This window comes from Accipiter gentilis, chromosome 5 (genome assembly GCF_929443795.1).
Source record: "Accipiter gentilis chromosome 5, bAccGen1.1, whole genome shotgun sequence".
NCBI lineage: Eukaryota > Metazoa > Chordata > Aves > Accipitriformes > Accipitridae > Astur > Astur gentilis.
The window spans coordinates 5,120,361-5,131,965 of NC_064884.1; the positions used below are offsets into that span (position 1 = coordinate 5,120,361).

Here is an 11,605-nt window from a genome sequence, read left to right on the forward strand (position 1 = left end):
TGGTTTTCTGGCCTAAACCAGGGACTGCACGTTTGGATTACTAGGGCCAGAGCACAGCCAGATACCCCGTCTGCAGAGGGGGAGTCAAAGGCACGGGTGAACAGGTGCAGACACCAGAAAACACGGCTAATGTCTCACAGACGAGTGCAAAACCTGATAACAAGTCTACTAAAAGGAAAAGGGAGAGGAGGTCAAGGTTTGCTATGCAATACATACAGCTGAAGTTGAACTGGTTAACATCCAAAGTAAACAACACTCTATATCTATCACCAACATTCCTACATCTTTCCACACTGGAAGGACAGAAAGTGTACTTGCCTTTTTTCATTCCCTAAGTATTATAGGGTTTTATTCTCACAACAATTTCCACAATGTGAGTGGGCTGAACATTTTACATAACTTCACAGACCTGACGTATCAGAGTGTAAAACTCGGGGTTTTCAATACCACTGAAAGGGCTGCAGTGCTTGGCAACATTATACTTACCAGCCGCTGAGTATTATCAAACTCGGTACACCAAGGCACCTGCCACTGAAGCAACTAAACCAGATACAGAGCAAAGTTCTTTTAGATCATGTACCCATTTCTGAACTACTACAAGATATTTTCTTCTACTGCTGAAGGTTCTATTATAACTCAAGGGTAGAGAAGCAGTCTGCAACAAAGGTATTCATTTTACCAGTGCCCTACAGACTTTGACGCATCCTTACAACAAAGAAAATCCCACAACAATTGCAAATGGCTCTCTCTGCAGTATCCCCATACCACCTTCACCAGCCAAAATGATTGAGCCTGTTGGTTTGCTAAGATCAGATCTGCACCCACATGAACCACTTCCGCTACTGAAACCGCAGGGACTACGCAGGGCAAACCACAACCTATCATTTTGTGTCTCTCAACAGACAGCAAGAACAAATTGCCAACTGGAGAGCTGCAGTTCATCATTATGAGATCTCTAAGCTAAGACCTTTTATCTTTGATGCAGAAGTATTTCTGATAAACCATTATTCCTTCACACCCTTGCATTTAGAGAGTTCACATGGTATAAATTCATCCCGTTTTATTACAGTTCCCCTGAATATTTTTTCAAAGTTGTTATGATACTTGCCTACCCAAGTCAGGTTAGATGGCTTATACAGCAGTCTGCAGCAGTGGGGAAAATCACCCTTTTAAAGCCAGAAGTGACCTGAGAAGAACAGCTTACTTTTGGCTGAAGTCACTGCCTAATTTGGGACATCACATAATCATAATTTTTCAGAAGACAGAAAAAAATATCTTATCAACACAGACCAGAAAACCGCATTATTTTCTCACTTGCAAGCAAGAACTTTGAAAGCCACTTAACAAAAGAACAGAAATTATCATCATCGTGGCTCAGATACTGTCACATGGGACTTGCTGTCACTCAAGTCAGAGCAAAATTTTAGAAGGCATTACAATGGCTGAAAGAGTGTTCTGGTCCCAAACAGCATCTACACAGCCTCCTCAAGAAATACACAGGTACTCCCAGACACCAAAAACCTATCTTCAGTCCTCTGCAGAAAACTCAACACAGCTGCAGCCCCGGCTTGTCAGGGTTTTTTGCCTTACACCACCAGGTCTTAGTCCTTTACAGCTGACCTGTGCCTTCAGAATGCATTGGCGGACAGGAAACCTCTCTCCTATCTGGCAGTTGCCACCACCTCTCCCATTTCTCTCCCTCTCGCTCACTTCCTATTGACTTTCTCATGTCTTACATTGCAGCTTTTTCCTATTTCCTTTTTCTCTGCGCTCATTATAGCTTCCCTCCTTCAATTCTCTTATTTTCCCCTTTTTCCAACACTTTTCTGGTAGCTTTGATCTCAGTCCCTACTGATCAGAATATCCTTTTGCATCTGGGCACAACAGAAGCATGCAATGGTGCCTCTGTGCCACAGGAGTACTGAGAGGAGACGCCTTGTCTGATGTGCTGCCAATAAGCTACACTAACAGCCACTATCATAACAGGGTAAAAAAACTTTCAAGCAGCCATCAGATACTTTAGGTAAGCCTGCAGGTTGAAGCTTGTACGTTTATGGGAGTGGTGGACTTAGAATCCTGTACCTGTCTCAGATCAGTCTAGTGCTTCATTAAATAGATGGGTCTTTTCCTCCAGACTTGGAAGTGCTTACTCAGGTCAGTTCAGGTCCCACCTAAACTTTCCAAGCCCCTTCCAGCACTACAGCTCATGCAGGACTCCATAAAAGAGCACCTAACCCTTCATAGGTTACTGGTTCATTTTGGGACGTCACCCAAGCTCTGGGTAAAATGATTGCCCGTGATACCACGAACCAGGATTCACAGTCTGCAAATAAATTCAACATCAGCTTCTCACATAAACAAGAATAGTTGTGCTGCTACTCACGGTTTCAAGGAGGAAGAGCACTTGAATAAAATTAAGATTTCCACCAATATCTCTGAAGACTTCCAATATGTATTTCAAGAGGTCAGGAACAGATAAAATCCAGTTTGAGTCTTGCCCTTGCATACATATTTCTTGGGCCAACTGAGAGCAACCAAGAACTCTCATAACCTCAGGATTCTCCCTTAGGTTTCTAGCATCAACACTGCAACTTCTTTATAAACCACCAAAAGAGGCCCTTTTGCTCAATTTACACAGTTCAGTCCATCTTTTACATAGCCCTGTTCTCTAATCATAAAAGGTTTAGTTTTTCTGAACCCTTAAATGAACTGAGACCCAAGTGCCACTTCCAGGCCAGCAAACAGACAGCACATCAGTCCTGCAAGGGACACTGCCTATCTTCAGCAGGACATTTGACAGTATCCAAGTAACCAATATGACAATGATCCGGACAGATTACAACCAAATTGTTTCAAGTACAGGAACTCATGTGCTATGCCTTAGGATCTTTTCCACCTCAAGTATTCAGCCTCAGGAAGGACACCATTCATTTGCTTTTCCAGTGCCAGAGCAATTTAATGAAGTACCTTACCAACTGACATCAGAGCCTAGAAGTTTCAGTGTTGTCAAAACAAAGCTTAAAATAGCCACGTAGATAATATTTAAGCATTTGCCAACAAACATAAACAGCAATGTTTCTTATTTACCATCAGACTTCACTAAATGGCACAACTATGCAAGAAAGGGTTCCTGTCCATTGGTCTTGGAAGTCAAACAGACACAATACTGAAAATTCTCAAGGAAAGGATGCAGAGTAATAACAAAACATAATGATGTTTAGTAGACAATTTGTGAATGTCACAGTCTGAACATTGTTTTGGTTTTGCTATTTATACTTATGCTTACATTTTAAACATAAGGATACTGCTTTTTCCTGTCATTTTTAATATATTTATTTTTAAATGTTTTCTTTTAAAAGAAAAATGAGTAAACCTTGTTTCTTCCTGTCTTTTTCTAAGTGTGCTGTTGCTATTTTGTTTGTATCCTGCCTTGTATTTTATCCCTTGTACATTCTTAATTAAACACTGCATATTTTACATCCCTTTTCATTTTACTAATTACTTTGCTACTGCTTCCCCTGTCCTTATTTTGAGCCCTCTCTTCTGATGTTAAGACATTGTCTACATCCAGGCTCCTGACCCTTAGTTTAATCAAGCTGAGACATGAACTAACACTTCTATTCTTTAAACCTAATAATTATCCAGAACAGGGCCAGAGAACAGAACATAGCATCACCTACCAGAAAGCAGACATTCAAGTCTATTTTCTCTTAGTGCTATTGACATCTCTTACATAAGGTAAGTCTCCTACTGCTAATTTTCAGAGGAAAGGAAGAGGTATTTGATGAGAAACCTGGAGGATAAAGCCTTGAAAGCAACAGCCTAAGCTTATCTTTCAAGCAGCACAGCCAGCATACTTCCTCGGTGACCCAGAAGGACCACCTAGAGGTTTAAGTGGAGAATTCAGTCTCCAGGCCAAGGCAAACACTGCTCCTCTTTGAGACACTTTGCATAACTACAAGCTGTAACACTGGGCTGGCCAGGGTGGGGGTTGATGTTTGTAACCGTGAGAGGCAAACGATGCTACTCAGAACACTGTGGAAAAAAATGGGGGGGGGGGGGGGGGGGGGGGGGCGGAACAGTTAATGTCAAAAATCCTGTTGATGATAGATACTCCAAAGTTCTTTCGGAAAGCAGGGAAACAGAAGCACGCACTGAAGCTACTCACTGAACAGGATTCACACAAAATGCTTAAGGCACAAATTCACTAGGAGACCCCACTTCTTGAAATAATCAAAGGATCTTGGGATACAGTCATGAAATACGCAAAATAACTGGTACAGCTGTCTGCACCGCTTTCCCCAGGCAAATACATGAAAACGCTCTATACTACCTTCAGATGAACTGCCAAATAATCTTCAATGCCAAAATAACTACTTTTACCATATGATACAGAACAATTCTGAGAGTAAACAGAAGACTACTTTGATTTCCAGTAGGAAGACTGTGGTCAATGCTGCCACCCTCAAGGACCAAAACACTCTTCTCCTATATGGGTCATGCTCATCAATACAGAAGTCATTTTTTTATAAAGCTTGGTCCCAGAAGATTACAAATTAACACACACAAAGCTCACCAGTGACCTCAGCAACTTCTGCTCCAAGGGCAAGATACACGTTTCTTCTCAGGCATCTCTAAATAGGAGAGCAGCAGGCATTAACAAAGCAGAACAGTGATCTTGAAATACTCCAATGTGCAAACAATTGTCCACAGGAAGAAAGGGGAGGCGCACAACACAGAGAAGGGCAACCCATACATGACAGTCATTAGTTGTGTCAACGCGCTACCAGCACTCAAACCCTATTGTGATAAGTCAGTCTAAGAGTTCTCTGTAGAATGGACTGTATGAGGCTGGAAAAGTCAAAGAGGTCCCTCCATCTTGCAGAAGGGTTTTTATGTTTCACATTTACCTAGGCCCCTATGGATATCACTTTGACAGGAATGGTATCTGAAGAGCTCAAGTTATCACCAAGCCATTTCTCTCCAGACTTTTCATGCAATCCCTCATACTCTCTAGGCTTTCCATAATTAGCTCTGGTGAGTATTTTTTGCTGCTGAATGTATCATGCCCCGATTCCTGTAGATCTGGATAAGATTTTTGGAAGTCTAAAACTGAAGTAGCCTACATCCCAGTACCGTTCCTAATCTATCCATTTGAAACACTAATAAATGCCATAATAGGAGTTATGTGCACAGGGAGAATTATACAATTGGGCTAACAGATGAAATATCATTCCTGCCTCCACCCAAATAATCATGACGCCCACAGCTCTATTCAAAACTAGAAAATCAAGCTCACCTCGACTTCTGTCTCCAGTAAAAACCCTAATAAACCATGCAGCATGAACTGGTAGCATTTGCTTCCTAGCCAATAGTAAACATCACAGACAGTACTCTCTTCTGACAGCTTCAATAAAAGCAAAATAAAAAATGACTTATGCAGAGGCTATGTCAACTACTAATTTGCAAACATAGTGAAGGTACAAGGATGGAAAGCACAAGAAGACTTGCCTTGATGACTATTACACTTTTTAGTCTATAGAAACAAGACATTGTGCTGCTGCCCACTTTCCATAAATATTGGTTTTTACAAACTCTACTAATTAAGTAAATGCACGATAATAACATCTAGCTACTTAGTAACACTAAGGCATGACTTTCTATTAAGTTCTTACCCTACTGGAAAAAAAACCAAAAAATTTTTCCCACCATACAGTTAAACAAGTCCCAGTTACTACGGGGACTTGCAAACAGCCAAAGACAGGGAAAGTGCATCTAAGCAGATAAGAAACAATTAAGGTCTATTTTAGTACCAAGTCAGGAGCAAATCAACAATTAAAACCTCTCAAGGGTAATTATGTGTAAATTCTACCTCTCCTACTTTCCAATCATAGCAACAGAAACTACAGCACTGTTATAAATAAAACTCTCTTGCAAGCAACTGCATAGAAAGAGTCACCAGTTCCTCAACAAGGTACTGCAAAAGTAGCAAGAGCCTCCATTCTTTTACTGTGCTTTAATAAACAGAGAGAAACATAAAGCAAGTTCTGTAGCTATGCAATTGCTCAACTCTGCAGTGTTTGGAATGGTTACAGGAAGAAAAAAAAAAAACAGTTAACTATGAGACAAAAAAAAAAAAAATTTAATCGCATACAAATGTTTCTTCAGTGTCATAACAGGATACAGCAGAGTTCTGATCATCCTTTAGTGGCCAACCAGAGCCTGCAAATGGCCGAATTTCATCCCGGCCCCAGTATGTCCTTGCAAAGAATAAAACCCTTATCTCGCTCAGCCATGTGTCGCCTGCCACAAACAGTAGAACAGAGCAACGCCCAAAGCCAGCCGGCCTGCCCGAGTGCTTCTGGGCCAGAAGAGCTCTGAAGCAAGCAAACGCAGGCACGCTCATATGCAGTCTCGCAGAAGTAACAGGAAAACACCTCCTTTAATGTACCCTACCCAGCCACCCACTACGCAGAGCGAGGTCCCAAAGCTGGCCTTAGATAGTTCCTGCAGTCCACTCTCCGCCTTCCAAAATCCTCACACGGACAGCCCAATACAGCATCCAGCAACAAAAAAAAAAAAACCTAGCACTAGTAACTAGACAGGAGTTCGAGGAAGAACAGAACCAGAAATTTTCAGGCTAAAAGGTATGGTAAATCTCACCTAAATCTGGGCATTTTGTCATTCACCTGATCAATTTCAGATACCTACTTTAGGATAAGAAATGGTCCCCTAGATGTGCCTATTTTCTTCCACTAACTATAAAGGCAATCTAGACAAACAGCTCAGATAAAGATGTCTACCTCAAAGACTTATTAAGTTAATCAAGATAAATGCCACCTTAGGAGGCCTCTAAACAAATACAGCATAGCTAAGAGAGGATTAAATTAAGAGGGTGTAAATGTTTACAAACACAAAGTGGCACTGCAATAAGGCTGAAGATGAATTGTTTGATATGGTCCACTGGGCAACAGGATTATGAAAAGAAGCAGCTGACAAAGTAAAAGAACATCCTGAAAGAAAGAAGGGGAAGTAAATGTCACTGCTTAAAGTTCTGACTCTCTCATACCATCAGAAGCCATGCAGGGCACCATGGCTATCCTGGACCACTTTTTTGCTTATGTATTTCTAAATCTCAAGTAGTCTGTTACAAGATAATCTTTTTTCTGCGCTCTAATTGCTGAGTAGCTGACGGGGAATGGCATGTGTCAAATGCTTCTTCAGTAACTGTGCTGAACAGTCATTACACTCTCAGAGGTCTTAACATCTGTTATGTCTCTTTTTTTAATACCTGGTATTCCCCCATACTCCCGGGCACTCACTTCCCTCCAGTCTTAAGACACTGGAGGAAAAACACATAAGAAAACGATGTTGTTTCGTGAGCCAGCTGGATAACAGAATCCAACTCAGGGATGAAGCATAACCATTATCGAAATTAACTGGGTTAAGGTTTGGTCCACAGAGAAAATTATCCCAGACGCATGAGATATGAACTGGCATGACTGTATTTCAGCATAGTGTCAGATGCCAAAATCCATTGAACTTTATTGGGAAAAAGAAGAAAACACTATGAGGAAAAAAAAAAAAGAAGGAACAAAAGGAGGGGGCTTAATGAAAAAAATAATTTATCATACTGGCTACAGAACAACACTAGAAATGGCCATTCATATATTCCTTCTAATTTACATATACTTCAATGCCATACATGACATCATCAATAAGACCTTAAAAGACATAAAACACGTAAAGGATGGGACAAGTGCAACCTGGACAAGGGAAATGTCAAACAGCTATCAAAACAGATGGTATGATTGCCACCTTAAACTGAAGGGATACAAAAGGAAATATTTGCTGCCTGTAACAGGGATTTAAGCAGCTATACATATGTAAAATGCAAGTATGTAAAGCTAATATGGAGAAAAATGCAGACCCATGCTACCCTATTATATTCATAATACCATTTGGCACAGATGCAAGTGGGCTTTTTCGGTTTTAAGGCAGTTCCCAACTTGATCCCAGCAAGGAAGGTCACCAATAAATACAGAGAGAATTGAATATATCATATGAATTATGCCATCTAGATGTAATGACACTGGAAGCATTGAGTTTATTTATATTGTACCTGCTTTACATTCCGAGCTTAAGAGCCCAATTTAAAGAGGCAATAGAGAGGCTTCTTGGGCCTAATGGGAAAGCAAGCTTTACACCAACATACTGCTAGGACAATAGTGACCGAAAACCACCCCCCTCCAGATCCTACACAATGCTGTAGATAAAATGGAGCTGCCTTGCTCCAGACGCTAGTAAGCGGACGTCCACGTGATGAGAACACGCACTACCACCATATCCAGCTCTCTGCCAAAAGGTTCAGCCAGGGAATGAATGGGCCACAGTGACCAAATTCCCTTTGCACCCCCAGAGCTGGGGCTCCTCAAGGCCAGAGGTGAAGAGTAGTGGCAAGGCCAGGCCCTGCTTCCCCACATTCCCCCAACCATCACACAACCCCGCCGCCAGAAAGCTCCGACTGTCAGGGTTGTGGAGACAGCTCCTTACCTGACATCAAAAGTCTTTTCAACCAGAACCTTAATGGAACACCAAACAGAAACATCCTCTTGACAAGACTGAAAGCAAAAGGAAATGAGACATTTTTTTTGCCTACGCTACGTTTTCAGTTTGGCTGTTCCAATTCAATAATGGAAAGTATTTTGTTTTACTAAGAAGCAAATTAAATTCCCTGTCCTCATGCTTCTCCTTCCTATGTATCACTCAACTGCTTCTTGGTATGAAAATCCTGTCGTTCCTTTTGATATCTTGCAAACTATCATAATACATAGGCTCTTAAGTACGTGAGAACATTCTCACAAAGTCACGGAAATGCCACCTTCTACTGTCACTGTCTTGCCTGGTACAGATGAAAAGTGTCCTGCAACTCAGAAATATCTCACGCACATGCACCGCAAAAGAGGAAAAAGTTCAGAGTTTTCTTTTTGTCACCTATTCTGCTAGTATAAACATACCACACAACTCATTTCAAAGACTTGGTGCTCTATGAACACCACGGTCATAAACACAGACCATACGTGATTCCGAGCTGTGCTAGCGCCCTTTTGCACTGCTCAGACGCTGTACTGTCTGTTAAGACCTGTGGAGCCATGACAAAGCCTAAGTGTGAGAGCTACACTCACTCTCTTTCCTGCCCACACCTGAGTCTCAAAGGTGATCTCAGGCACCCAAAAGCATAATCCCTCTGTCCCAGCCCTGGCTTCTCTTCTGTGCCAGAACTGCTTGTGTTGGTCATGAAAGGCCTAAGCAGCGAGGCCTTTGTCACAGGCATTCACACCTTAACCACTAAACAGGCAAAATAAAGGAGAACACAATAAAATACACAATAAAAGAGAAGTTTTTTCAGCTTACGAGCATCAAAAAGGTATCTTTTACTCTCATTAAAAAAAAAAAAACAAACAACTGAAGATGCTCATTCCATACTTCTGTCTCAAAAGCACATAAGAGGTTTCCTACCCAATTTTTTTCTCACAATAGAAAACACATTTTTTTCCTCTGCCTCTGAAGCATCCCAGTACAAGGGAGAGAACCCCAGACTGCTAATGAAATGCACATGGCAGCACCTGCAGAGAAGCCCAGAGGCCTAAGCAGGTATCTAAAGCAAGGAACATCGCGTAGACACCAGCAGACATTCCTGCTCATCAACTATCCTTCCTGCCCTCACCTGAAGTGACCTCTCTTGAAAGGCTACAATGCTTGACCTAACGCGAAGCAAGTGCATCCTCCACATGGTTTTTAGGATACAGCTCGAATCTGAACTCAAACTCTTGTCACTTTTCCTGCTTTAACATCTCACAGAAACAGTTCCTTTTGGTGCTCCTCCCAACACCAATCCGTGCTGGAAGCTGAATTGCAGTCCCTGGTTCTTACAAAGTCAGCCTGACAGGCTTGAAAGCTGTTGGACTTGAAATACTCCAGTTTCAAAGTTAACCCAGTTGTCTTGACAGTCAGCCACCCCAGGTACATGCCGATTCCCAAAAACTCAGATTTAATCCTGCTTTTCTGATCCCGTCTGTCACTGAAGTCAGAACACAAAGCACACGAGCTCTGGGAAGAGCCTAGACTTCGGAAATGGAGAAAAAAGAAAAAAAAAAAAAGAAGAAATCTCATTTCATACTGACCTGTCCGTGATTGTGGACTGTGTGCCACTCATTGGAGCCTTTGGCAATGAGTCGTATTATCCACTTTACATTTTACAATTACTGCAGGAATATTAACGAGGCTTTGCCCCCCACATGCACTGAGGTTCAGGATCCAGCCTTGCTCCAGAAGAGGCATGCACAGAGGACAAATTCAGTTCAAGGGCGGGGGGGGGGGAAAGAAAAGAAAAAAAAAAATCCAAAACTCTTCTTACAGTCACCCAGAATATCCAGACCCCTGAAGCGGGGCGTGGGGGATGTTCAAGAAAAACTCCAAGAAAAAAAAACAAAACAAACAACAAAACAAGCCGTTCCCCTCGATGCTCCCTTAGCCCCTAGGAAGGGGGGGGGGGGGGGGAAGCAACGCGTGCCGAGAGCGAAAAAAAATCTTCCGAGGCGACCAATCCTCACCAGTGCGGCGTTTCAGCGCGGAGGGGAACCCCCGCCGTCCGCGCAGGCGGAACGCGGGGCAGGGTGGGAGCGGGGCCCCCCCGCCGCCGGGGACGCTCGCCCACCTTCCCCGGCTCGCTCTCCGCAGGAGGGGGTGCCCGCCGGGCGCGGGGCTCCCCCCCGCCGTCCCTTGCCCTCCACTCCCCGCCGCTCTTTACGGCCTCTCGCCCGCGGGGGGCGGGCGGCGCGCCCCGCCAGCTGCCGGTGTCCGGAGGGCCGCCGCCCAGGGGCCCATGTCCCGCTGCCGGCCCGCCCCGACCCCTCGCCCGCAGCGGGGGGGGGGGGGGGGGGGGGGGGGGGTCGGGAAGGGCGGCCGCCTCCTTTAGGCCCGCAGGTCCATGCCCCGCCGCTCCGCCTGTCCCGCTTCGGCCCGAGCTAGAGCGGGGCGCGGCGGCCCGGCCTGCCGGCGAGGCCCCGGGCGGGCCGGCTCCCCTCAGCCGGCGGCTCTCGGCCTCCGCGCAGCCTCGGTCCCGGCCCGTTTACGGGGCAAAGTCCGGCGGCGAGCGCCGCCGCTCCGCTCCTCCCGGCCCGGTTCCGGCCCAGCTGCGCTGTTTGCTGCTGCTGCTGTTGCAGCTCCGAGGCGGGAGCGGCGCTTGCCCGGAGGAGCCTGCGCCGAGCCGAGCCGGGCCGGGCCGGGCCGCCTCCGCGCTCGCCCCTCCCCCGCGCTCTGGGGGGGGCTTGTACCTCCGGCCGCCGCACACCCGCCCCCGCCCCTCCTGCCGTCTCCTTCCGCCGCCGCTCCGCCCGACCCCTCCGCCGGCAGCAGGCCGCCCCTCCTCCCTCCGGGCCGGCCGCGGCGCGCCGTCCCTCCCCGGCCGCCGGGGTTTCTGTGCGGGCGTTTGGGTGCCGGGGGTCTTTCTCCCTTCCCCTTCGGCGCAGGAGGGGGCCGGGGAGGGGTTTCTCCTCATACATAACCCCAGCCGGGCCCGGTCCTGCGCCCCCTCCCCTCCACA

The 11,605-nt window shown here is 45.3% G+C and overlaps 1 protein-coding gene across 4 annotated transcripts in view; it reads right to left on the reverse strand.

Moving 5' to 3' along the window:
• Window positions 1-11,298, reverse strand: part of ARHGEF12 (Rho guanine nucleotide exchange factor 12) — a 163,332-nt gene extending 152,034 nt beyond the window's left edge. For 3 of the 4 annotated variants that reach the window (XM_049800231.1, XM_049800229.1, XM_049800230.1), the window contains exon 1: window positions 10,185-11,297. In XM_049800231.1, the coding sequence (XP_049656188.1) occupies window positions 10,185-10,216 (32 nt within the window). In that variant the 5' untranslated portion in view covers window positions 10,217-11,297. Of the gene's footprint in view, window positions 1-10,184 lie in introns of all 4 variants that reach the window. The other variant, XM_049800228.1, reaches the window with a different exon arrangement.
• Between the last annotated feature and the right edge of the window lie 307 nt (window positions 11,299-11,605).